This window comes from Meleagris gallopavo, chromosome 4 (genome assembly GCF_905368555.1).
Source record: "Meleagris gallopavo chromosome 4, MGAL_WU_HG_1.1, whole genome shotgun sequence".
Lineage (NCBI taxonomy): Eukaryota > Metazoa > Chordata > Aves > Galliformes > Phasianidae > Meleagris > Meleagris gallopavo.
The window spans coordinates 69,144,699-69,172,490 of NC_139407.1; the positions used below are offsets into that span (position 1 = coordinate 69,144,699).

Sequence of the window (27,792 nt, forward strand, 5' to 3'; positions counted from 1 at the left end):
ATGTTTCATTCCAAGGAGGGCATGGTGTCAATAGGAAGATGTTAAGACACCCATGTGCACGCTCCTACAATCCCTATTCAGCCCTGCTTAGAGTGAAAGCATCCAGAAAGCCCATAGGCCCCTACTACTTTCATAGCAGACTCTCAGTTCTACTGTTTGCAAAATGCCTGGTGTGTTAGGGATCCCAGAAGAGTTAACAAGAATGTTAATGGGGATGAAACCCAGCAGGGAAGAGCAGTTGTGCAGGGAAAGAGATGGCTCAGGCAAAGTAACCCAGCTCTGCTTCTCACTCACTTCATTTGCACAAGACCTGGAGCATCTCAGGTTGGGTATTATGAAAAAATTATTCCTTGAAAGGGAGCAATGCATTGGCACAGGCTGCCCAGGGTGGTGGTGGGGTCACCATCCCTACAGGTGTCCAAGAACCATGAAGATGTGGCACTGAGGGACGTGGGCAGTGGGCACGGTGGGATGGGCTGAAGTTGGGCTTGGGGATCTGAGAGGTCTTCTCCATAATTAATGATTCTGTGAACTCTACGATCTCAGTGCAAGAGGAGGAAGACTCATAAATGAGACCAAAACTGGAGAAAACATTTGGGACCCGGTAGGAAGATGCAAAAAGATGTAGCCTGGGTCCTCCACCCCTGGACAGTTGAAGAAGACAGTGGCAATTACACGAATCAGAGCAAAGAGCTGACACTAGAATCTATCAGGGCTCAGGCTAAAATCTGAAAGCTGCTGGGTTTTGCTCCACATCTCCCCTGGCTGCTGTTGGAAATCACATACAGGGCTCATACTGTCTTCTAATTTGCTACTGGAAAGTAAGAACACGATTGCTCCCTCCAGCAACGTAAAGCTGTTGAATTTGATGTAGACATTTCCTTGTGAGCAAGTCAGGATGTTTCGTGTTTGTCATTTCGATCTTGCAATCTTGCAAGGCTCTCCCACATGGTAAGCACAACTACCAGGGTACAATAAGTGCAGTAGGTCTGCTCAAGTCACTGCTCCAGCATTAGTCAGAGCCTCTCAGCCTCAGCCCTGACTCAAGTGCTTTCTGAAGGAGGGGAGATCCATCATCTTTCCATAACCACAGCCTCAGGTTTTCCCTGGTGGAGAAACAGCCAGGTTAAACCTTCCAAGAGATGCAGTGTTTGGTGGATACTTGTCCCAAGAGACATCCACACCAACGTCAAATAATGCAGTGTGACATTTGAGTTGGATGATCCAGCAGGAAAGGTGGGACAGAAGCATCAGGGGGATGAAGGTAAAAAAAAAAAGGGGGGGGATTTTTTTTTTGTGGCTTTCTTTTGCTTTCTGCTGCCATTTTCCAATGAAAATGTTGAACTTCGTGCTTAGTGTGTCAGCAGAGCAAGCTGATGCCCAGCATATACTTCTAAAGGGACTGCAGACCGTGGGGCTGGGGCAGAGAACAAGGAGGAAAAACTGCTCTTGAAGCTCTCATCCCTGGAATATCCCAGCAGCATTCAGACGAAAGGCTGAGCACAGGGTTTGCTGGTCGTCTGCTGCCACCTAGTGTCATCCCAACACCCCGAAACCCTCCCTGGATGCATTAATTTCCCTAAGCAGGACACAATTCCTGCCTGTCCCATGAGCCACGTGTTATAGCTGTAGGTGCATCAGGGTGGACATCATCCATTTGCACTCCCTGTGACCACCACAGAGCTACCAAACAGACTGTCATGCACCATCCCCAAATTACAATCCCTTCTTATGGTTCTGCACCAGTCTGCACTGAGGAAAAGCCATTGGTGCCTGCTAAGACATCTCCCAGGGAGATAGATGGTCTTTGAGTAAAAACACCATTTGCTGCTGAGCAGAGCCCTGTGCTATCGTGACCTTGTAGGACCCCTGAGATCAGAAACTGAAGTTTCTATCAGTTGCTTTCCAGCCTGAATAACTTAAATTTAATCCCTGAAGGTGCCTCTTCAATGCTGGTGAGCTTTGGGCAGCTGTAGAAGTCGAGATCCCCATTGCTCCCCAGCTGCAACAGGAGGAGACAAAGGGAGTGGGATGGCATTGAAGGGCAATTGAAGGGTGTTGCACCAGCTTGATGCAACCATCCAAGTGCCCACCACAAAGTAAGGCAGTTTTCTGACTGCAGCATCGACATCTCTCACTTTGTCATTAAGCTAAATGATCCAAGTAATTAAGAAAATGTTTTCCAATCCCTTCATCACTGTGACTTCTCCACTCTCCAATTGTTTTACCCTCTTCTAACACCTACACAGAGAGAAGGATACAGCAGTTCTGTAGGCTCTTCCTCAAGTCTAACCATGACCTTCCTTTGGAGATCACAGCAAAGAACAGGACTTTGGGCAGGTTTATAGACCTGCTCATTTATCCCATGCTCTGGAGGTCAGTTGGGAATGATCTCAAGATGTCTCCTTCAAACTAAATGATTCCATGAGGCTGGAGCTGGTATGTGAATTATGTGAATCATGTGAAGGTACTTCAGACAAGACCAATAAGCACGACTAAATACTTCAAAATTAAAAAAAAAAAAAAGTAATAATCATAGGAGAAAGGATGGTTTAGGTTGACTTAACCACAGCCATTTTGTAATACTGAGGATAATGAAACAGCAGAATGGTTTCCTGAGGGCTGTCCCTGAGCTTATACCATGAGCAAGGTACATGGTCAGTGACACATCCCAAAAAGTTTAGTCCTAGGCACAATGGGATCTAACCCAGGTTCGTCCATGTGTTGGACCCAACAACCCCAGGTTTAAGCCAATGGAGGGGTTGCAGGGATGGCTGTTTTTGCAGTGGTACGGTGGGAGAACCAGAGTTCTTGATGCCTAGAGGGCTGGGGAACTTCTGAGCAAGAAAACAGCCGGAGGAGCCAGGGGACTGTATTCTTGTTCTCATTACAGACCCTGACAGAGCCGCATGTCAAGTCACAGGAAAGTGGCACGGAATAGTACTGTGCAAGTCAAGAGCACCTTTCATTTGAGGATTGTAAAGCCCTTTCAAGACATCAGTTCGTTAAACCTCACAACATCCCTGTGAGGTAGGCATTACCCCCCATTTCACAGACGGGGGGAACTGAGGCACAGAGAGACGCAATGGCTCGGCCAAGGCCTTTGGGCAAGCCAAAAGCACAGGCAGGAGGTCTTCCTGCTCTTGTTCCTGGCTTGTGGCTCCTTCCCACTTCAGACAGCAGTGATAGCAGCTCACAAACCACTTCTGGGCTTGTCCCACGAGTGGGGAAAATGTAACGTATTTGAAGAGCTCCTGAGTCCCTTGAAAGCACCAGCTGTCACCAGCACTGCAGACATTAAACCATTTCCCAGATGGCTTCTCCTTCCAGGTGTGGCCCCAGGATTGTCACTGTTTGTTCTTGTGCAACCAGGTAGGGGGCCAGGAGGAGCCTGAGAACTTGGATCCTTCACGGATATGTCCCAGCACCAGATGGCACAGTCCAAACTGGCAACTATTTTTGTCTCATGGCAAATGGAGACAACGCCCAGCATTGAACTCTGGTGGCCATGGGTGGTGGGGGGATCTCACCATGACTGGAGGAGAAGGAGGAGGTAGCTAGAAGGATATTACACAGCTTTTGCCGTTGTCAGCATCTTTCATCAGTGTTGGATGTTCAGTTGACCCCAGGTCACCCCAACCAGCCCATGTGCAATGTCAGTAAGAAATCAAAGCTGGTGGGTAAACTGGCAAAGAAGTGATGGCAAGAGCTGCGGTGGAGTTTCCACCACGGTAACCCCATACTGCAACCCTCAGTTATACCACGGTACCAATTTCCCCTCTCTTCCCCCCACCACTACTGTTTTGTGCTGAGTACTCATTCTGTCTTATAAAAATAGTCCTCTGGTATTAAAAATTAAAAAAAAAAAAAACAAAAAAAAAAACAACCAAACCAAATAAAATGAGAGGAATAAAAGACCCCTGTCGCCAGCAGCAGTGCAAATCAGGAGAGCCAGCTCAGGAAGAATGGGCTTAAGGTGTCCTTTGGTTGTCACTTCTTCAAGGGGAAGGAGGTTGATTGGACTTTGATGGCTGGGACTGGCCTAGAGCAAGTAAAAAGAGAAAGGAAACAATTCAACAGAGCGCAGAGAGACCAAGCATCCACCACCTCCATCACAACCATCCTTCCACATCTCAGAAAGGGAAGATCAGCTGCTGTCTATGAGATCAGAGAGGATCCAAGACTGTCCTGGTCACAGTCCTCTCTCAAAAATACAATCCCAGATGGTATTGCTTTGAGGTGCTGGCCTTAGACATATCCTCAATACGTTGACAGGAGACAAAAGCACATGTTGGCACCAGGCAGTAACCAGTGGTGACACCTGGGAGCCTACCTGCTGCTGGAGAGATGTCCCCCAAGGGGTTCTCAGTTTCTCAAGAACAACCAAGGCAGTTTGTGCACTACCAGAGATGTCACCAAGCCAGCCTTTGTGAGAAAGTCCCCATAGTCTGAGAACTCATGAAATTTCTCACCTCAACCAACCAGGAAGGACATTTCCCTACCTCTTACCACGCTGGTAGTGCCTAGTAATGAATCAGGACTGGGATATGGTACATCCCACTTCCCAGCACATCTGGCCCTGACAGTCTACACTTCCTGAAGCTGGCATTGTTTCAGAATTGTATGGCTGAAAACAGCAAGGGCAAAAGTGCTTTATCTTGGATAAGCAGAGATGTGCCAAACCTTTCTCTTTTTGGACCCGAGAACAAGCTTATTTTATCTACTAAGAGAGACAATCTGTAGAGATTGAATTACATTGAGAATTCTGGGGCATATTCAGCCTCCTTGTGGTGGCAACCACAAAGGAACATGGACCTAAAATAGTTTAAGAAGATCAAAGCAGTAATTAGACCATCTGGGGATGAGGGTCAACGTTAGTTCAACATGGCGTCTTCCTTCCACGGCTGGATAAGGCCTTGGCTATCATGAGGGGATACAAAAGTACCCACTGACCCATTTTCATTGAATTTAGCAGTATAGCACGAGTTGAAAGGAACTCATCTACGAGTTTCTGGGAAGGGAGACATTTAAACTCCAGCTTGACGGGTCAAACCCTAGTGCAGAAGGTCCCCCATGTACCTGCATGATGTCTGCAACTCACCTTTGAGGTGGCATTGGCCTGTAGGGAGGAAAGATGAAAGATATCATCATTGTCCATCTCTCCCCTGTCCCCCAGCAGCAAACCAGAAGCCCTCATGCTCCAGGATGCGAAGCCACATGCACCCACCAAAATATGGTATTCCCCTTAGTTCATCATGACCCTACAGGACCAAAAACTCAAACCCTGGTCACCATTGACCAACCTTGGCCAAACCCCTCAATGTCCAATCAGGTGGAGGCATGGAGTGCCTGTGGGTGCTCTGACTAACACACAGGCAGGCTTTTCTCCTGCACTATGGGCATGGGGTTGATGGTAGGGTCAACATTTGGGTAAATTCTTGGCTTGCAGTTGTTCCCCACATGGCAGGATTTGGGGGATCAACTGATTTCCTTCCTATTTGTTGCTGTTGCCCCTAGAAGCTGGGCACCAAAGCCATCTTCCAGGTTCTCTCAAACCTAGTGGGCTTCAAGTTGCTCTACAGCCCCAGCAGCAGGCACAGACCCCCAACACAGCAGACATATTGGGGAGGACTAAGAGAATCATCAAATCATGGAATCATAGAACAGCTTGGGTTGGAAGGGCCCTTAAAGACCATCTAGTTCTGACCCCACCTGCCATGGACAGAGTTACCACAAAACACAGGCCACGCTGTAGATGAGGGAACAAAAAGCAAGCCAGAGCACACCGTGCTGACATTGAGGACGTCCCACAGAAACCCATGACCCATGAGACCCTGCTGTGTCTGCCTGCATGGCCCCGGTGTGCTGGGAAGCAACTCAACTCCTCCTTCAACTTACTTGGATGGCCTCGTAGAGTGGCTCATGGCACTTGTACCAAAGGCTTTGACGTTGGTAGGAGGGACCGTGACCAGCAGGGTCTGTCCAGGTGCAGGAGGCAGCTCTTTGGCCAGAAAAGGACATCCAGGCAGTGGCCGACGTGGTGGTTGGTGCTTTGGGCCCACCTGGAATCACAAAATGTTTAAGGAGAGACAACATCCTTAGGGAAGCCTCCAGTGATGTCTTACAACCCCTTTTCTCCTTTTGTAGAGCTGAGGTCGTAGAATCATAGAATATCCCAAGTTGATAGGGACCCACAAGGATCATCACGTCCAAGTCCTTGTTGCATGTTTCAAAGCATACAACTGTACCCAAAGTACCCTGAAATATTCTCAGCATCTACCGAGCTTTCTTCAGCACTGCAACAGATTCATCTCTTAGGATGCCACGGCAACTCCCCAACTGTGTCCACTCCAACAGAGCCACAGGTAGCCAAAAATGGGGAACTCTGGCAGCCAATACAACTCACCACTGGGGTCCTCACAGGGCTGGATGGAAGAGGTTTCTTAGGAGGAGGCAGCTTTGCTTGAGAGACGATTGTTTTGGTGGGAACCAGGGGTGACTTGCCAGCTGGAGGAGGTGGCCTGGCAGGCTTGGGGTCCCTTGGGCGTGGAGGGATGGAGTGAGGAGGTGGACGAAAGGGATGGACAACATTGATGGGTTGGAAGCCGGGTTGGCGAGGACAGGTTTTGGGGGGGAATGCAGCTCGCGTTGCCTGCAGAGATGAGAAAAGGAAAAACCTAAGTGCATTTTCCTAGGGAGACAGGTTCTAGGTTCTTGGCTTGGGTGATCCCAAGGCCACCAGAGATGCAGCAACCACCAGCAGAAGTGTCTGCCTGCCTGGAGGAACAGTGCGAAGCCATCAGCTTCACTCTGCCATGAGGATGGGGCCAACTCCCTGCAAAGTATCCTAGAAGTCACTGAGATCTTTTGGAGCACACATAGCTCAAAAGATCTGTTTTTAGCAGGAATGTATAATACTGCTTGAGGGCTCACACCACAGACACAGGGAAAAACACCAGCCCCATTGCTAGAGGGAAATGCGATCACCACAATATCGTGACCAGGGAGGAAAGCAAACCTGGATGCTGGAATGTTACTTACTTTGTTATCGTGGCTGGAGGTGGAAATGTTCCGTAAGGTGAAAGCAGCTTTGGAATGGCCACTGGTTGCCTTCCGACCAAAGGCTGTGTTCCTGCCCAGGATCACAAACATAAATCACAGAGGGCAAAACAAAGCAATCAGCTTTGCAACAGCTCCCTCCCAAAAGGCTGCACATCAGCAAGGTCCTGTCTTTGGGAACACACAGGGAAATGCCTGGCAGGGCTAGGTGGGCAGGGACAATAAGTCAATCTTGAGTAAAGGCATTTATGAAATCACTAGGCATATAAAAAGGCACATGTCTGGCTCTGGGTTTTTTTCTCAAATGCTTGTAGGGGCTCTGAGATATGTGTGTGAGCCTGTGCTGGGAGAGGAAATAATGAATACTCAAATTCTGTGTTCATTTAGAGCCCTTCCAGCTCTTGCAGCCTGCTTGGAGCAGATGGCAAGGGAGATCCTTGCTACCAGGCTGCCTTCATCATCACTCTCTACGGTCATCCCTTCCAACAGATCATTCCTGTCCTCTGCACAGGAGAGAGTTGAAAGCCTCAGATTGTCCCCAGGAAGAGCTCTTTCCATCTCAAAGCAGTCTCAGATCCTACTGAAGCTGGTGCTGTGCTTCCTCCCCCACCCATCCTACCAGGCTGGCTGCTTCCAATAAAAGGTTTCAGGGTCTAACTGGGTTCCCAAGAGAGAAGAAATTTAGGACATATCACCCACCTGTATGTCTCCCGGCTCCTCCTCCTCATCTCCTTGATCCACTTATTCAGAAGCGAGTTCTCCCGTCGGTACCAGAAGTAAATGCTCCCCACCAGGGCCGGGAGGAAGAGCAGGAAGATGAGCAGAATTGTTACCAAGATGGCTTCATAATCTGTCAGGGAAAGCACAAAGATTAATGTGGGGCCAGAAGAGTCATCAGCCTTCGGGTTTGCTTTGGTAGGGGCCAAATCCAGAGCATGGCTCTGCTCGGTCTTAAGGACACGGCGTAGTGGGCATGGTGATGATGGGTTGATAGTTGGACTGGATGATCTTAGTGGCCTTTTCCATCTCAAGGATTCCATCACCACCCCACTGCTCCAGCCTGCACTCACTGTCATGCTGCACGGGTCCGCTGTCCACGCTGCCCCCCAAACCCGGCTTCTCGCAGTATGGAGGAGCCCAACCTGCATTGCAGTGGCAGTTCTTGTTGCTGTTGCAAACCTGTGGGGAGAGAAAGAGGGCTGGAGACCAACAGGGATGGATGAAAATGAAGATCCATAGGACAGGGCAGAAATCACGTGCCAATGGCAGGAATCTGGACAGGAGGAGCTTAACCCTGCTACCATTCACCCCTTGGACATCACTTGGATCATGCCAACTTTGCCATCAAATCTGTGATTGCAATGTGGACACATTCTCCTGCTGGCAGTACTTTTTCCTGATCTTTGTTGTATAAACCTTGCAGAGAGGTTTCTCATAACTTCAGTTTTACACTTAGTGCTTTGTGCCTTGCTGCTTTGTGCTAAGCCAGAATTTCATTAAACGCCTTCCCCTTGGGGTATGTCCCCCCAGTTCACAGCATTTCTGAAGCAGAGAATCCAAACCAGGAGCCTTAACTAGGCTGAGTATTGACTGTTCTACCTATTGCCTTTTTCATAACCAAGAAGCATTTTGTTTGTTGTTTTTTCACCCGACAAAGCCATGGTCTAAGCAGTCCTCATCTGCAGGCATCACATTTTTGCAGCCTTTAAGCTTCGGACAACAGTGGCTTTTTTCTATTTGCTACACAATTTCCCTGCATTTTTTGCAGTCCCTGTTGAGTTTCTGATCATTGCTTTGTTCTCAGAGGGAACAGACACCTGCTCCGAGCTCTGAACACTCTCCAGTTCAAACCGTACCCTGATCCAAATTTTGCAGATGGACATCACAGCAAGAATAATTTTCTCCTTCTAACTTGGACGTAGACAAGCAAAGACCTCGGCTTGGTCTCACCCATAGCTGACCTCCAAGTTAAGAGTTATGAAAAGCAGATGCCCGCTGTGTCACAAGGCTCATCCCGGTGGGAGATGACTCGGTTTTGCGTAAGGATCTGAGCTGCTGTAGGTCTCAGATGGAAACTCACCCCATGGCCATTGCACTGGGAAACGCACTTCTCCAGCTCAAAAAGGGAGGCATTCTGGCACCGGCGGTCTTTGCAAACCTGAGAGAAAGACAAGAGAAAAGGTTGGGAAAGGCTCAAGAGATGGAGCACAGTGATATTTTGGCTTCACAGACAGGAGTCTTCTGGGAAGACACTGAACGTACACAATGAAAGCTGGTTGTCTCATTGTCCCAAGTGAATGTATTTCTCTCCAGCCTTCAGCACAGCCCAGGAATCTCCAACAATTCCCAATCCCATGTGGCTCAGTAGAGACACACTCCACCATTGCCACCTCCCTCCCTGACAGCCCACCTGGCAGCTGCTGGAGAAGGCACATTCCCTCCAGCCCTAAAAGGTGGGCACCAGCCAAAAAAGCCAATGCTGGATTTCAAAAACAGCCATCCTTTCTCATAAAAATGTCAACATTTTGGCTTTCCATCACAAACTGGGGTGGATATTTCACAAGGAAAATGCCAAACAGTGACGGCTGTATCTCTCCAGCCAGATGGCATGCATCCTTGCTATCATGCTGTCTACCAGGCTTGTGCCCATTCTAAGCTGCACGGACCCTGTGTAAAGTACTTGGAGATGCAGGTGCTGTAAAAGAGACTCGTGCTCAGTTAGCAGCACATTTTGTATCTATCCAAATAGGTATTTTGATTCCTAACAGTTTTCCCACTGGAAAACAGTTAGTCACAGGAGGAAGACCCCATTCATCAAGTCCTAGAGTACGGATCTCTTGCTGGTATTGCTCGACTTTTCATTAAATGGGAAAATTAAGACGGAGACCAAAGAGAAGAGGACTTGATGGCCTACACATAAACATCTGGTGATGTGTGGCCAGAGTCAGGCTGGACAGGACTCTGAGCACCTGATGGAGCTGTGGGTGTTCCTGTTCATTGCAGAGGAGTTGGACCAGATGAAATTTGAAGGCCCCTTCCAACTCAAACTGTTCTATGAGTTGTGATATCACAGCTGACATATCATCAGGGCAATGCCTGCAAATGTGGTGGAAACCATGGATGGGGGGCTAGTCATCACATAGAGAACTGTCATTGTCCACAGTGGAGCTGGGACACAAACCTTGGTTGGTTCCCCAAGAAAATCTCAACCCTAAGAAAAGGCACTCACCATTCCATCTCCACATTTTGTCCCCGTCATCACCAGCCCAGGGTCAGAGAGGTCTTCTTCATCATCCTTGGCAGTGTACATGTAGGTGCCCCGGCACTTCACCTCCCGTCCATTGAAGCGGATGGTGGTGTCAATGGAGACTGTGTTGGTCCCCTGGGGCTTCTTGGCTGAGCTCTGGCACTGGATCTTGCCACACATGGCATCTCTAGGAGCAGGGTAGAGCCAAGATGAAGGCAGGTGAAGACTGACTCATCCTTCCTGCCACATCCCACTGCCCGCTAGCTCACCTCTCTGAATTTATGGCCATGGGAGGGTATGATAGAAGAGGTTCAGAAAGGCTTAGATCAACTATGGAGACTGTTGCTGAAATGATGCTGAAGTGAACAGGCAGGGGGACCCCTCTAAGATCACTGACTAACTGGGAATACTGGAGAGCACACATTCCCTAAACAGGCTCTCCTGTAGATGCTGTCCTTGATTTTCCCTTTGGGCTGGGCTGGGTGGTGACACAGCGACCTCACAGTTATGATGGAACTAAGCCCAGGAAGGACCTGATGGCTTCCTCTGGCCCAAAACAGTGATGCTGAAGGTGGGAAACAGCCGTGCCAGCCCCATTGTTGGGCACTGGGACCTACAGGTGATGGAGTACCTGCACATGTCAGTGCCTCACCCACCTCTTGTCACACTTCACATAGCGCCCTTGGCTGTCTTTGCCACAGTTTCCATAGGTGTTGCCAGCCATGTTCACATCCTGGAAACAGGCAGCTGGGGCTGGCCAGGCTCCTGACAGGGGAAAAAAGGTCCTTCATAATCAGCAGGATGAGGAAAGCAGGGAGAAACACCAGCACTGCAATTAATGGATGGATGCTCATGGGGAGAACACCTTGGAGAAGGCTCCAAGGTGGGTGTTGGGTCAAGAACAAGACAAGAAGGATAAAAGTCCCTTTGCTCTGGGATCTTGCAGAAGATGTTGGCCGTGGGGGAAGGTTTCCTCCCCTTTGTGCCTGCTGCAGTCTTCTGGCCCTGGGGTTGGCAGTGTGCTGTATGAATGCAGATAGGGAGCTGCATGCTATTAGGATGGAAGCCATGGGATAGAGCAAGATGTCAAGGATGTTAGTATGGGGAGCACAGTGTGCAAAGGGGTGAGGAGCAGCCCAATGCAGCACGGGGGCCATACAAGCTGCATGTAATGTATAGGCTATATGCACTATGGGGACCATACGCAATGGAGTGATGGTTGGACTTGGTGATCTTAGAGGCCTTTTCCACCACAATGATTCTATGATGAGCTATGCACAGTGCAGGACCAGGCACCTGTGATGTACAACAGCAGCATGCTCTGCCCTCCACACCAGCCCCACAGACACTAACCCAACCCTGGATACAAACACCTTCCACTCATTACACCCTACCCCTGTAGGCAGGGGGCCTAAGGACACCACTGAGACACAACACGGAGACCCAGCAAGGCTCTTGCTCCAGTAAGGGGCCATGAGGATGCCTGTGGGATAGGACTGAGGCTCACCTGGTCCCCAGAGCTGGACACACTGTTGGTGGTGGGTCATGCACATGCCATTGTTGCAGTATGCCTCACCATAGGCACAGGACGAGCCATCCAGCAGGTACACGTTGGCTGGGCAGTAGGGTGAGGCACCCGTACAGTATTCAGGGAGGTCACAGGATCCTGCTGCTTCCCTGCAGATGGTCCCAGCCACCTTCAGCTGCCACAGGAGAAGAGAGAAGCATCAGCACCCAAAAGCAGCAAATGGGATCAGCTCAGATGGATGCTACCTTCTGGCACAGCATGGGGCATAAAGCATCTATAATGTCCCCTCTGGGACTGTAAGGGGCTTTGATGTATAGAGCCAGATTTTGGGACTGGACCCCAGCCACAAAGCAGAGACTCCCTGTAAGATACAGGTTTTATGCATATCTTATGTGTATTTCTGCGTTACCCTCATCATTTGGCACCAGGAGGGCTGAACCTGGGGACATGCAGTGTGTGAGTCTCATGGGGACCGTGTCTCAATGCTTGGTCCAAGGTGGGCACTGGGTGGAGGGCAGAGGGGGGATTACCCTGCAGTTCTGGCAGCAGTCACCATGGGCACACTGGGCCCCCATCTTCAGCGTGCAGTTGTGTGCATTGCAGCACGGGTTGGTGCACTCCTGTATGCAGAGAAGACAATGATGTAGAGTTATAGACAGCAACAATGCTCGATGAGTCCATCCCTTCCCCCTTCCCATCACTGCTCTCATAGAATCATAGAGTGCCTCGGACTGGAAGGGACCTTAAAGCCCATCCAATTCCCACCATCTGGATGCCCAAAGCCCCATCCAACTTGGTCTTCAACACCACCAGGGATGAGCATCCACAACTGCAACAGTCACCCTGTCCCACAGCCTCACCACCCTCTCAGTCCCTTCTCCACCCATCACAGCACTGCCTTTGGGATGGCATCCCAAACCCACTCCCTTTGCAGAGACCCCTTCCCATGCTGCAACCTCCAGCAGAGCTGAGACACAAACCACCCCCCTCCAGCACCGTACCTCCACCTCCCCACAGTCACAGTCCTCTCCATCTTCCAGAAAGCCGTTGCCACATTTCCGTCCCACCACCAGGTCCTTGGTGTCGGGCAGGTTGAAGAGACACATGCCACCTCCCTTCTGGAAGTAGTTCTCCAGCTGCCTCTTGCTGCAGGAGCTGAAGACACGCGGGAAGGGGTGTCTGTATGGGGGACAGATGGGGAAGGGTGGAACCAGGGCGTGTGGAGCCAGGAGAAAGTGGAAAACCACAGTCAGAGCTGGGAAATAAGGACAAGCAGCAAACACCATCGTCCAGTTGCATCCACACGACCACCTCCCACCCCAACCCGCATTGGTAACCCAGACACTAAACCAGGGGACACCATGCTGAACCCAAATATTTTGGGGAATGGGTTGTGTTGGGTGAGCAGAGCTGCTCAGTGCCACCTCCAGAGCACCACATCTCCAACAGAAGCCTCCTGGAGGTTGGAGACTCAATGGTCTGGATCAGGTCTCCACGTGGACAGCCTGTATCTGCCTGTTATTACTCAATGGAGAATGGGAAATACCCCTTTGGGTCTATTTCAATACTTTGGAGGCTGAGACAGACAAAAACCCTTAAAAAATTTAAAGCGAAAGAAAAAGGAATGAAAATGAATTGTTCACAAGGCCTGAGAGGCAAAAAAAGTGAGAAGTTAGTGCACGTATGGTCATTTCTTGAGCAGCCCGTGTCCTTTCCCATAAGGAGCTTGGCAGAAGCTGGTGATTTCCTACACCAGCTCTGAGAGTCACAGAATGATTTGATCTGGAAGGGACCTTTAACGGCCATCTAGTCCAACTCTCATGCAATGAAACGGGGACATCTATAGAACAGTTCTTCTGTAATTTTGCATAAGTTTCTAGTGCTTTGTGGGCGGTGCATTGAGAAGGAGGAAGCAGAGCACAGGATATATGCATAAGAGATACACTCTGCTCATTTCAGGGCTGCTTTCATTTCCTCATATTGCTGACAAACAGTTCTTTGCATATCAGCATATCTCATTTCTGACATGAAGCAAGGATTCTGGGGGAACTTTGGGGTAAATCTCTTGGGCTACAGGAAAAAACCTTTAAGCCCATGTAAGGTAAGCAAGTAAATACATCCATAAGCTGATACATGAACACACGAGCAGGGACAGACTGCAGACAGTCAAAAATCGTCCTTCCTGCCCACGTGGGGAAAAACGTTTTAGCAAAAAACCGCAGGAAGAAATGTGGCAGGAAGACGCGGTCAGCCTGGGGAGCTCTGCATGTGAGCTGCAGAGGGCAGGAAAACAAATGTTTGACATGTTCCTGCTGTGGGGCATCCTGTCCCCATCCCCATCCCCATCCCTATCCCTGCCACTCACCCGGTGGCCGCTGCCATGACACAGCCGCCTTGTTCGGGGGTGGCCTCCACGCAGCAGCCTTGGCTGTCATGGCTCATGCCAAAGTTGTGGCCGATCTCGTGGGCCATGGTGGCTGCTGCTCCGATGGGATGCTCCGAGTGGTCCTGCCAAGGAGCAGGGGCTGCGTCAGCTCTAGGGAGCAGAAAGGGGTGGCCCCCACATCGGTGGGGGGGGGGGGCAGCTGTGTCCCAAATGAATAGGGTCTATGGGAGAGGTGGGATTTTGTTTCCTAAAAGCCCACCACGGGACCTCTGGGAAGATCTTTTCTTGGAGCAAACCGCTGAAAACAAGGGACATTGAAAGACACATCCCAAAAAACAGGAATCTGTGTGCCTCAGCCAGCCCAGGGACCACAGGATCACCATCACCCCATCAGGAGAGGGAGAAAGACCATCTGGGATGGAGATGGCCCTGCCAAACCAGAGGGCACAGGCAGATGGTACTTAAGATAAAGGACAGAAGCAATGCAGGATAGCCCAACACTTCTGCTGGGAGTGTACACAGGGCACAAAAGCTTTAAACCTTCCCTTTTTCACCTTTCCTAGGGCTTGGCCAGCATTCGAGAGGGCCACCAGCATCACTGGTTAATCCTAGGACCAAGCCCAGGCTGGTTCTCCAAGTCCATGAACAATCCCATTAGGATTGGGTGACAATGGGGTCCTCAGCCCAGGGGGGGTTGGCAATGGGGACCCCCGTGCTTCCCTTACCACGCTGACCCCTCCGGAGTTGTCTGCACTGCACATCCCCTCCAGTGGGGCCATGCCAATGGTCGTCCCCCGGAATGTCTTCCCGCTGCTCACCAGAAAGAACAGAAGGGCAATTAGTGAACCCAACCAGATTAATTATCAGTACGGAGACCTGCTGCCCTGCCCCACCATCCCCAAGGTGCTCACGTCAGCAGCTGAGCATTGTCGTGCTTCTTGCGAGCCCTCAGAGCCTTCTTCCACTGCAGGAAGGCCCAGAGCGTGGTGTTGGCATCGCTGGTGACAGTGCACTGGTCCCGCTCCGTCCACACCTCCAGGCCAATCAGGGCCACCTTGATGTTCAACGACCTGTAGAACTTCAGGGAAGAGACAGGGATCAACACCTGCTGGAGATCTACCATCCCCACCGTGATGTTCCAGCCGGTGGGTCTCCATGCTTTCCTTCTGGTTGGTTGACTCAGGGATACGCTTGGCCTAAATCCACCAGCACACATGAGCTCTACCACCAACACTGTCAGGGTGGCACAATCCCATCCACCACGTGACAGCACTGTCTGTACTTAGGCTTGGAGAACCACAACACTAGGCTCACGTCAATGCCAGCTTTGATCCTGGCCTCTGAGAGTCCACCATCACTGGTGGTTGGGAATGCATTTCCCATCCTGTACTCTCAACCACCACCTAGACTCCTAGTTCCAGTGACATGGAGACAGTCCCCTCAGTCTGGCCTTGAGCTCAGGCACTTCTGACACACTGGGAGTGACAGAAATGGTGACAAGGGACCGGCGTTACCTTGTCCACATAGTTGGCGATCTCCACAATTCGCTGCTTGGTGAGGCCCAAGTTGAGGTTCTGGTTCCTGAACTGCAAAGAGATGGGGATGGGAAAGGTCAGCAGAGCAAGAGCAGAGATGGATACAGAGCAGGATCCTGGCTTTTCTACCAGAGCAAATTCCTGCCCCTGCAACACTCACCAGTGTGTGGTCAGCAACGATGAAGAGCTCCATGTACTTCATGGTCCTCCAGGCATCTCTCTTCACCTGCAAGACAGACAGCAAGGCTTGGAGGAGTGAAGAAGCCCAAAGTGCATCACATGTTCCTACATCTGCCCAGAAAGGATGGCCAAGAGGTGAATCAGAGGCACAAGGAGGCACGGACAATTTGCATGGCCATATCATGTTCCATACTGTCTGTCAAAGTCCCAGCCCACATGTATTAGGGCTTCCTGTTCAGGTCGCCTGCCTAAAATCAAACCATGTGAGCTGCCCACCCAAGACACCCCATCCCTAGAGATGTTCAAGGCCAGGATGGATGGGGCCCTGGGCAAGCTGGTCTAGTATTAAATGGGGAGGCTGGTGGCCCTGCATGGGGCAGGGGGGGGTTGGAGATTCATGATCCTTGAGGTCCCTTCCAACCCTGGCCATTCTGTGATTCTGTGACACCGGGCAAGGATGCAGATAGCCCCACTCCCAGCCCCCCACCCCACCATGAGCAAAGGACCCAGAGCTGGCTGTACCCGGTGGTCCACCAGCTGGAAGAGCCGGGCGATGTCACCAATGGTGTTCCCAAAGTCATCGCCGTGGGCACAGGTGCCACCAGGGATGTGCAGGTGCTCTGCTCGGTGGATGAGGTGATGGTTTGGCTCGGGTGTCCCCACAGGGTGAAGGTAGTAGGTATCATTGCTGTTCACCACAATCAAGCCCCTGGTGATGGAGAACAGACCGAAATAGCTCCTACAGCTCCTTCACTGCTCACCCAACCCTGCCAAGATCCCTCGAACTTTCCACACCTCAGCTTGGGTACCCAGCCGGGCAGCAAGAAGAGATGGATGAATGCAGGTCCATGAGCTCAGACATCCCTAGCATTAAAACCTCAGGCAGTGCATCCATCATTTCCCTTCAGAACCCCCAAATTCTCCCACACTCTCCATACCGCATTCCTGAGCAGGTGCTGAGGACGACCCAGGAGCTCTGGTAGCCCTGAACGTGCCCATGGTAGTGGCAGTGATCCTGGAAAAAAGACAGCAGAAACCCTGCTTAGAAACAACCACACAGAGCCCTCCAGCTGTAAATCCCAATTTCTTGTCCCAAGAAAGCCATCCACTTCATGCTTCCCAGCAAGCAGCATCCATCTGGACCCGGGAAAAGGAGGGATGGAGCCGGGATGCTGCCAGCTCTGGAGGTTCAGCCTGGGGCAGGATTCCATGTGCCACGTGGGTGACAAATCAGGGACAGGGGATTGGCACGGGGGAGGGACAGAGATACACAGGGTTCATCCTTTTGGGGGCACCTCAAAACCACTGTCCCCCTTCTTCTGAGATGAGTGATGTGCCCACCGTGTGGTTGGGGGTCACCGTCACGGGCTGCCCATCTGTGGTGTAGTGCGTCTCAGTATAGCCTGGTGCCAGCAGCCTGCAGAGAGAGCAGAGCAGTGAGGAACCCACCGGTGTTCCAGGGATGTGCTGACCCTTTGGGGACCCGTGGTCAGTGGGGACACAGTGGCACAGAGGGTCCAAAGGGGCAGGAAGGTGCCTCTGCTGCTTAGCCCCAGGAGATGTGAGTGGGGAATCTGAAGTCTCCAGGCCCACTTGTGCAGCTCACCAGGGTTGGGGTCACCATCAAGGATGGAGTGATGGCTTCTCCACAAGGACCAAGCCCACCCATAGGTCCTCAGCACTGATAAGTCTCCATTTGCCCCCATCCCAGTGAAACAACAGCCTCCAAACCCACCATCAAGCCAAAGCCCCAAAGGGGAATCATCAGCTTGAGGAAGACGGAGTCAGTCCCATCCTTGGGGTCCAGACTCAGAGCATGGCAGGTTTGGGGTCTCCAGCCCCACGAGTTCTATCCATCCACTTCAGCTTACTCATGGCACAATGAGCGTGATGCTCTTGATGCAAAACCATACCAACATCGTACCAGCATGTCCCAAAAAGGCAGAGCTGGTCAGATAATCATAGAAGGTTGGAAAATACCTTTAATATCAAGTCTGATAATCCATCCCTAGCATGCCCACGTCCCTCAGTGCCACTCCTCCACAGTTCCTGAACATCTCCAAGGACGGTGACCCCACCACCTCCTTGGGCAGCCAGTTCCAATGCATTACAACTCTTCTGAGAATAAATTTTTCCTAATAGCTGATGGTGAGAACTCTCAGACTGCTTTTAGCAAAGCCTGTCTCCACAGCTGCCGGCCATCTCTCACCCAAGCCCGCAGTGACACAGCCCTGTGCTGACAAATTGCTTCCTGCCGCCAGGCAAGAAGAGCCAGAGCTCAGCCCACATCCCATATGCCTGTGCACAAGAGGGAAAGCAGCAGAGATGTGTCCTCCCTAGAGTCTGGGATGATGGGCACTGAGTATGCCAGGGGCTCAGCCAGCTGCAGGGCTGGGCTCACCCCTGCTGACCCTCTGGTTTTGTTCTACAGAAGGAAACGCTGCCAGCAGACAGCCCAGAACAGTGCCGGGCCTCCCCGCCTCTTGGTTTCTATTTTGTGATTAGTTTGATTCCAAAAATATTGCTGTGGGCACAGTCCTGGCATCCAAACCTACATCCCTGCAAGCAGACGCCTGGCACCAGTAACTCCAGTACAGCAGAGGATCGTGATGAGAGCTCAGATTGGGTCCTGGAAGGGGTGCAACAGGAATGGGGTCAGGGATGGGGTTGGCTGAGATGTGAAAACCTCCACACAGTGCCTGGGGGCTGAGGGAGGTGGGAGATTTGAGCTTATCTCCAGTTTGGGATACAGCAAATTCCATTGTAGTGGCATCCCACTGGGATGTCCTCTGCAGGGTAGGGCAAGGGAAGTGAGAGCAGGGAGATGGGGCTCTTCCTCCTTCACAAGGGAAGGTCTTGTTGGAAGAGACCATGAGGAACAGTTCAGAGGAGAACCATCTCTCCCAGCACCATAGGAGAGAAGATTTGGGGTATGGCACAGCCTGGTAGCCGAGGTAGCCCTGTTAGCTGGCACAAGACAGCAGTTCAATCAGCCATGGCTGCACTGGTCCTCCCAGCAGATGCAAGTGCTAGGCCAATCTTGGGAGCCATTTGAATGGATTTTGGTGCCATAGATGCTCTTGAGTGCTGTTGATGCTATTGAGTACCTCAGACTGTCTTGGGCACCATGCATGGTCACTCTCAGAGCAATTCAATATACCCAATTCAACAGTTCCCTGCAAACCCAACACCATCTCCAGCTGACGAGGTCTTAGCCCTCTCAATGTCTTCCAGAAGAAGGTAGGGTTGTTAGAAGAAATGAAAACATTTTTGAGCCTGATAGGAATCAGGCTAGGTTTTGCATATTAGCATGCAACCCACACAGCTGAAAGAAAGCAGAAGCAAAACTGGACCTGTAAGGATGGGTTTTCTGCATGACACCACATTCTGCTTGACCACAGGGCCACCCAGCACCAGGAGAAACCCAAAAACACAACAGAACAAACACCACAAGGTCTCCAAGGGTCATCTTGAGGTTGTTTGATCCACCGAGACTGGACCAACAGGAGATCAACACAGCTCCAAATGTCCTCCGCGCTACCAAGATGCCACCAAAGACCCTGCTGCACCAGCCCTAGAGCAGGGCTGCAGAACCACTCCATTGGGTTTCTCCATCCTTCACCCACACTGTCCTGCACCATGGCACTGTCCAGCCTCTTTCTTGTATGATGCAGGCACAAGCCATGGAAAATATCATTTCAGCCCTAACCCAGTGTCCTGCAGCTGTACCCCTTCCTCAACCAGTCCCAACACTTACTGGTTCCTCTCCAGCACCAGAATGAGCTCTCTGCCCTCTGCCATCACAGCCACCTCTGCCTGCGCCGGCGCTGGCACCTGCAGAAGAAAGCAAAGGAGGAATGGGGTTAGGAGAGACAGACCCAAGACAAGATGCCCCCTGTCTTTCTCTGTGTTATTGTAGGACTTACAGGAGGGGAGCAAAAGAGGAGGGCATGAGGAGGTGCCCAGTGCTGAGCCAGGGCTGGTTGGCATCTCTGTGCCACGGCCACAGGAATAAATAGCACCCATCCAGGCAGCGGTAACGGCACAGATAAAAATACCCAGGGACAGCGGGAGGAAGCGATTGACTCAGCTTCCCCAGGATGCTGGTGGCTTTACTCAATCCCTCACTTTGGAGGGAGCCTAATGGGAACTGGTTTCCTCACCGTGCGCACGCATCCACGCCAATATAATTGGTTTGTGCACAACGGGATGTGACACAATCCAAAAGTGAGACTTTGTGCTCACGTCCCCTCCCCGGCTCCAATGCTGGGAACATGAAAAGTGTCTCCGGTGTCACCTGGCAGTGCTTGGTGTCTCTGCACCCAACCGTGGGTTGGGTCCCTTTGAGGTTGGGCTGTCACCACGGTGGCAGTGGTGGCAGGAGGTGACATGCACAAAAAGGCAGGGCTGGGACACAGCTAGGAGGCAGCACCAATATTTCCCCAGAGGATGGGAACTGGAGATATCCCATAAGACCATCCAAACCAGCCCAAGCAGCCCATGTGGGGTGAGATTCCTCGTACCAGGATTCAACCGCACAACCTTGGGCTGCCGCTGCAGCCCCAAGCTGCAGGAGCCCAGCAGAACCAAGGGGACCCTTCCCACCTCCATCTCCTGCGTCTGGGTCCAATCCCCCACCCAAATCCTTCCCCATCCAGGACATGCTGCTGACCCCCCCCTCCTGCCCAGCCATGGCTGTGGTGGGATGGGGCCGGTGGCTGCCACGCCGCAGAGGTTTTCCCAGCTAGGAAGATAAATGGGAGAGGAAGGAGCCGTCCCGGCAGCGCTCCGGCCTCACTGCTCCAAACATCACGCGTTTCTCACCAGGAATGCGAAGGGGTGGGGGTGATTTTCCCATAAATGGCTGAACCACAGCCCAAATCCTCTCTCCTGGCCCTATGGTGGGACATCGCTCTTCATACACCCCAGTAGCCCTAGGGATGTTCTTAGGGAACAGCATCACCATGAAGCATTTCATGGTGTGGGGCACGTGGGATTTGTGGTGGCAGGGTCTTATTTTTCGGGCAAATTCCCCAAATTGAGCTGCTCACATTGCCCAAGGGGGATGTTTTGGGATAGGATGGGATAAAGATGGGGAGATGCTGGCCCCACAGCGTCATGTGGACGCAGTGATGGAGTGCTGACGGCTGAGCCCCCCCCCAGAAGCCATCTCCCCAGCTCCAAAAAAGGAGCCCAGAGGCAGCGCTTTAAAATAACAAACCAACAAAAGCAGAGAGAAAAAACAAAATTGAGGTCTCCACCAGCCCCAGCATGGCCAAGGCACAGCCACAACAAGGGGCCCTGTGCCACGCGGGAGGAGGAGGAAGAGGAGGAGGAGGAGGAAGCCAGGGCCGAAGGCTCCTCTCCTCCACGGATGGTGGGAACGAGCTGTATTTTTAGAACATGATCTTATACAAACATCGCTCCCTGGCCAAACATGGTCTGCTCATTTTTCTTGCAATTTCCCTGCTTTTCCCCCGCCTCCCTGTATTTCCAGGCTGCTTCTCCCACCCCTGAGCCCTCTCCTCCTCCTCCTCCTCCTCCTCCCCAGGCCCTGGTTTGAATTCCCCAGCAATTACTCCCTGCCTCAACTTTGGGGCCTTCATGGCAAAATGCTTGTCCCCGAGCTGCTGCCTTAAAGGGACACGTGTTTCAGGGCAGCATTCATGCCTGCAGCCCCCGTGCTACCACTGAAGGCTGGAAAACAGCTCACTGCCAATAGGGTCAGCACTCAGACCCTGCAAGGGGCTGTCCCTCCCCGTGCCTCAGTTTCCCCCACACGGACGGGGAAGCAGCAGGGAGAGGGGCATTATCCCGGATGGACCCCTGCAGAAATAAACAGCAGTACATAAGGAAAATGTGGGAAAGGAGAAAGAGTGCAACACTCGTGCTGGGCAGAAGTCAAATAACCCAGCTGTTAGGCCAGGAAAGGTGATGATGTGTTTTGTGTTAATTAAGCACCAGTATAGTAATTTTGCCCTGAGCCTAAGTGACAGGCGGTTGGCTCCCTGAGAGCTGCTGGATGTGGCTGTGTGCACCAGGAATGGGAACGGATCATATCCCAGTTCTCATCATCATCTCAAGCTCCAGCACCACCCCATGCTCCAACAGTATTCCAGTCTGCCCCTGTCTCAGTCTCCAGCATCATCCCAAGCTCCACCATTATTCCAGTCTCCAGCACCGTCCCCAGTTCCAGCACTACCCAAACTCCAGCACCATCCCAGTCTCCAGCATTACCCCCAGTTCCAGCACTACCCCAAACTCCAGCACCATCCCAGTCTCCAACACTGTCCCAAAGCTCTGGCATCATTCCGAAGCTCCAGCACCATCCTGCCTGACCCAAACACCACCGTCTGTCTCCAGGACCCACAGATCCCCACTGCATGCTGCAGGAGCTGCCAGGCCACGTACTGGTGGCCCCGCTCCAGCACATCCCACAAACCCAGTCCCAGTATGGGCTGTGCTGGGAGAGCAGCTGGGATGAACCCGCCCTGGCGAGGAGCCCACGGGGCAGAGTTTGGCTCCACTTTTCTCTTTCAATCCACTGATCAGAAAAACCTCAGCAGAGAAGCTGAGGCCAAGAGGGTTGTGTTGTTACTCGATCTTTGTCTCTCCACGGCTCCAAGTCCCACAAGCCCTGACGTCCTGGGTAAGCCCATGCAAGTCTGGATGCAGAGAGGAGGAAGGGAAGATGGGTTCCCATCTCACCACGGGGATGTGGACGCCCCGCAGAGGATACAGTGATGGGTTTTGCAGCTGAGCTCCCAGACAGAGCATTACAGCAGAGCCAGGTCCTCCCCAGGCTCAGGCACAGCTGGAGCTGAGCAGCAGAGTTTGGGTTTCAAGAGTTCCCCATCACTCAAACATGCAGCAGAGCGCAGCTTGATGCACACCAGGATGGAAATCCAAGACCTCCAGGGCAATCCTCTGCCTCCAGCCACTCGCTGGAAGAGCATCCTGGGGGCAGCCAGCTCTTGGAGAACCAGGAGAACCCAACCCTTGAATAAAGGGGCAGGATTCGGGTTGTTTCAAAGCAAATCCAGCTCAGAAGCTACATGCTGGCTTGGTCTGCCCTGCCACATGTTGCAGAGGGAAAAGGGCTTCCCTGCAGGAAACAGATATTGCAGGAATGGGTGACAGCACCTGGGCAGGGATCGGGTGATCCCACTCCTCCCTTCCTGCTCCTCCCAGTGCTGCTGATGCTTCCCAGGCACATGGGAACAAGCGATTGCAAAGGGAAAAGAAATCAGTAGCTCAGACAGCACAACCATCCTGTCAGCCACCAGGTTGATGGGGACAGGATCCCACACCAATTCAGCAACAAGGGAGCTGTTTGCAATCAGGGTCCTCATGACCTCCTCCTGGCCTCTCCCAAATCATTTCCACGTGTGCTGGGAGCCACGGAGCCTGTGAGAGTTCAGCCCTAACAACAGGGTCCTGCATGCCCACTTCTGTGCGGGGCCACCAAGGCCACCTCATCGAGCCAGGAGGAGCATCACTGGGAAGAGAAGACACCATGGTGTCCCCTTGGTGCTTCCCAGAATGGGAAAGTGGTATGGGCCACCCTGCAGCATCCTGCCTGCTGCTAACACCACGCTTAAACCCACCGCTAAGTGCTTGAACCCATTGTTTCACGATGGAAACCCATCATTTTGTGCTGGAACCCACTGATTTGCACTTGAACCCATTGTTTCATGCTGGAACCCATTGTTTTGCACTTGAACCCATCATTTCATGCTGGAACCCAACGTTTTGTGCTTGAACCCTATTGCTTTGGGCTTGAACCCATTGCTAGAATCCCATCATTCCGTGCCAGAACCCAACCTTTCGCGCCAGAACCCAATGTCTTGCACCTTCAGGAGGCAGACATGGGTCCAGCCACACAGGGGTTCGTGCACTCAGCCCAGCTGCACTCACAACTCCAGGCTATCCAGCCCACATCTCAACACAATTCATCCCAGCTCGTGGCGCTGCAAGAGGAGCCCCAAATCCTGACGCCTCCTCACTCAGATGCATCTCCTCCTCCTCCTCCCCGTGGCCTCAGGCCATACAGGAGCACACTGCAGACCCCAAAAGGAGACAAACAGCCTCTTTGTGCACTGGGAAGGGCAACAGGGCAGCCACACATGTCACATCCGCACCAAGCCAACGTAACTATTTCCAGCACCTTTGCTAGAAAGGCAGCAGCAGACAGAATAGAATGGATTTATCCTAAAAATAAGCACTTGGTGGTGGTTTGAGGACAAAAAGGCCAGGCTGGAGGGGAGAGGTTATAGCAACGCTTTGGGTCTTGACGTGCAAGCAGAATCCTGCTCGCCCCTGCCCTGTTCTTTGGTTCCTCCAGCAATTCCCCTACAAACCGCCCCTCTGCTGGCTTGCAGCCCCTCCCCACATCCCCGCCGAACAGCAGCTCCTTGTTTCGGGCTGTCTGGAAGCAGAACAGATGCCAGGAAGTGCCAGGTCCTTCCTCACTGCCCCTTCCCCAGCCCCACAGCCACAGGGATGCATTGAGCCCCCACATCCCACTGCAATCTGGGGCAGCAAGTGTATAAATAAACCACTCGCCTCTCAGATACCCTCCAGCCTAAATATAGCCCCAGGGCGGGTTCTCATAGATTGGAACCCAACCCTGCTGTCCCCAGCAGGATAAGACGTGTGAGGCTGGGCACACCACAGCTATTTTGGCTGCAGGAGAAATGCAATTCCCAGCAGCAGCTGCTGTGTGAGCGTTGCTACCCAGAAAGTGAAAGGCACCAACCAGGAGGTCTTACGTGGAAACATCTCAGGTGGTTTCAAAACTGCATCCTCAGACCCCGTCACCATCATAGATGCCACCAGAGGAGGTCACTTCCCAGCACTGTGTCTTCTACCAAACCTCAAACCTCAGCAGTTTCCTTCCATCACCTAGCGGGGGTTGGAGGTGTGGATGGAGGGGACAATGTGGCAGCCAGCAGTGAGCTTTGGGGAGGGGTGTCCCATCCAGCACACGGCTCTTGGACATCAGGGAGACAGAGCCAGGCAGCAGGCTGAGCCCGGAGCCCATCAGCAGCGCTGCTGTGCTGGGTGGGTGCCAAAGTGCTGGCACAGGGAACAGAGAGATGCAGGGCTTTCTCCTTGGGGACCTCCAAAGTCTGCCTGGATGTGGTCCTTCAGCCTCTGCCAGCCTGGGATCCAGCCACCCAGTATTTAATTAATCCGCTGTTAAAGCCTCCAATTTCATCGCCAAACTCATGGATGCCATAAATTGGGCACTCCAACACGTGCCCTGCATCCGAGACCTGGCATCACACAACCCTACCCTACAGTGGGGAGGGCAGAAGCCATCTGTGTCCTTACCTTGTCATCCAGGCTGACAGCTCGCCGGCTGCGACCCCCCAGGAGCCAATGTGGTGTCACCCACTCTCCCTGGGACATCGGCCCTGTGGGAGAGAAGAGCTGGTGAGCACCTGGGCTACGGGGAGCTCAGAGAGCTGGGGAGCTCCCATGGCCTCACGTTGTGCCAAAGGAGGGTCAGGCTGGATATTAGGAGACATTTCTCCTCCAAAAGAGCAGTCAGGCAATGGCACAGGCTGCCCAGGTGGAGTCAGCATCCCTGGAGATGTTCCAGAATTGTGCACTGAGAGAGGTCAGTGGGCACGGTGGGATGGGTTGGGCTTGGGGAACTTTGAGGTCTTTTCCAACCTGAGTGATTCTATGATTCACGTGGTTATGGTGAGCACAGAGAGCTGGGGAGTTCCCACAGCACATTCCAGCAGCAGGAGCTTCCCCAAAGAAATGAAGCTGGGGGGCTTCTTGGGTTTGCAGGGTTGGCCACCAGCACAAAACCACAGCTCCCAGGAGCATCTCCATTCTCCCAGCCCCAAAAATGTGCCAGCTCCCAAAATCACACACAAAAAAAAAACATCTTGGGCTGTATCCAACACATCCCAGCAGCGTCCTGGGGCTCAGCCGGAGCCAGGCAGACTTTCTAAGATTTTCTTCTCATAAACAACGTGGCTGCATTTGATTGCAGCAGAGTGAGTGGTTCTCAATGACTTAAGCCAAGAAAACAACAGAACAAAATGAAATCTGCTGCTGAAGACACTGCTGAGAGGGGATGAGGGCCGGCGCCGGGCCACCTCGCCAAGGGAAATGTTAGTGGAAGCTGGGATCCCATAACCCTCCCCAATAAATGGCAAAGGGACAGGAACGAAGGGGCTGACAGTGTGGTCACTGAATATATTTGTTTTGGTCCCCCTGCAGTGATGTGGGGAACTGGGGTGGGGAAGGATGGTGTTACTGAGACAAAAAAAGAGGGAAAGAAAAGGAGCTGCGGGTGGGAGCAGTCCCAGCACGATATCGCCCGGTGGCATTTAATCAGCTCTCATTACACACAGCATTTAATCAGATTCCAGGAATAACTGCAGATAAGGCAGTGGCAGACTCCCTTGTCCTCCAAGAAGGGGAACGGGGCCTCCAACCACAGCCATAAATACGGGGAAACTGAGGCACGGCCGCACAGCGCATCGCGCTCCGTGACGTTTGCCACCAACCCAATGCAAAGAAATGGGGGAAAAAAAACATAACAGCTGTTCTCCCCCTGGGCTGGGAGCAGGGAGCTCACGGCATGAACTGTTTGTCTATAGGTTGTGCTGGGAATGGCAGAGCCCCAGAGAACGAGCAAGGGTCTGAAAATCCAACTCAAACAAACCCGAGCGCAGCGCGGAGGGGCATTCCCACCCCTTTCTCTTGATATTTTTTCTTTTTCCTGGAAAACACACTCACTCCCTGCCCTTTTTGGGAGCGCTGGTTGTTGGGATGGATTCAGCCCTGCAGTGCTCAGCATTTCTGATAGGGATTTATGTTGAATTTATCTCAATTTCAGAGCTCCCACCACGCACTGAAAGTGCAGCGTCCGGCAAAGCACAGAGAACAATAATAACAGAAGTTGTGCCTTCAGCTCCTTGGAGAGGCTGCAGAAGAAAACAGGGTGGAGAACACAGACCCAAATGGGCTCAACGAGGCTTTCAGCATACAACTGTTTTTGAAAGTGCTGGAAACCTTAGGGGAAAATAACGTATTTCTTCAGTAATTAAAAAAAGGCCAAGTTTTGCCCCAAAACACAGCTGAGCAGCACCAGCTTGGCTCCGTTTCGGGGAGCTGAGATGGCTGCGAGGGCCGAGGGGTTCCTGGTGTGGGGTGGGGGGAAAAGAGGGTCCTCATGAGGGTCCCATGGGGGGGCCAGGAGCCATTCCTCCTCCTCTCAGGGTTGGGCGGCCGCTCACAGCTCTCTGCTCCGGATCGGACCATATAGAGGCATCGGCAGCACCCAGCAATCTGTACAACTCTGGGAAGGGATCAGGGGGTCCCACAGAAATGGGGGCAGCTTGGGGGACCCCCTCACAGCACAGCTGCAGAGCAAGAGGAGGAACAGCAGCCTCACCAAAGCGAGCATCACCCCAACACAACCTGGGGTCCCCCCATCCGCACGCTGTTATCCCCAAACCGAAGGGTAGCACTCCCTCCCCACCCCCCAACCCCCCCCTAGAAACCATACCCCCTTACCTCGTGTCCCAGCAGCATCCCCGTGCCCGGGGAGCAGCAGCAGCCCCAGCAGCAAGACGCGGTCCCCAAAAATGACAGCGAAACCCCTCCGCTTAGGGGGCACGCGGGGGACCAACCTCGCCATGCCGGCGATCCCCGCGGCTGTCACAGCCTCTGCTCCCCGCCGCCAGCCCTCCCTTCCCTCTTATGCTCTCGGCTGCCCTCCCCTCCGTCCCGCTTCCCCCCACCAGCCCCATTCACGCTCCCCTCCGTCCCAATGGCCGGAGCCCACTTTTCCCAGGCACCCGGCTGCGTCCTGGGCTGGGCGGTCGCG

General features: G+C 52.5%; 1 protein-coding gene across 1 annotated transcript; it reads right to left on the minus strand.

Annotated features, from left to right (window-relative positions):
• Nucleotides 1-2,941: 2,941 nt before the first annotated feature.
• Nucleotides 2,942-27,792, minus strand: ADAM33 (ADAM metallopeptidase domain 33). The gene is made up of 24 exons (XM_085223759.1): nt 27,480-27,792; nt 25,272-25,354; nt 19,693-19,769; nt 17,277-17,352; nt 16,874-16,950; nt 16,458-16,644; nt 15,916-15,981; nt 15,735-15,806; nt 15,132-15,298; nt 14,946-15,030; nt 14,200-14,342; nt 12,836-13,013; nt 12,365-12,454; nt 11,814-12,009; nt 10,963-11,071; nt 10,289-10,493; nt 9,140-9,217; nt 8,130-8,238; nt 7,759-7,909; nt 7,042-7,132; nt 6,407-6,652; nt 5,899-6,062; nt 5,102-5,119; nt 2,942-4,042 (listed from the first exon to the last, which is right to left on the minus strand). The coding sequence occupies exons 1-24, from the start codon at nt 27,601-27,603 to the stop codon at nt 3,991-3,993; spliced, it is 2,844 nt and encodes a 947-aa protein (XP_085079885.1). The 5' UTR covers nt 27,604-27,792; the 3' UTR covers nt 2,942-3,990.

Coding starts and splice junctions, on each gene's coding strand:
- ADAM33 (XM_085223759.1), bottom strand. CDS start 27,603: ATGGCGAGGTTGGTCCCCCGCGTGCCCCCTAAGCGGAGGGGTTTCGCT. Junction 19,770..25,271: donor CTGTCAGCCTGGATGACAAG/GTAAGGACACAG, acceptor TTTCTTCTGCAG/GTGCCAGCGCCGGCGCAGGC. Junction 12,010..12,364: donor ACTGCTGCCAGAACTGCAGG/GTAATCCCCCCT, acceptor CTCCTGTGGCAG/CTGAAGGTGGCTGGGACCAT.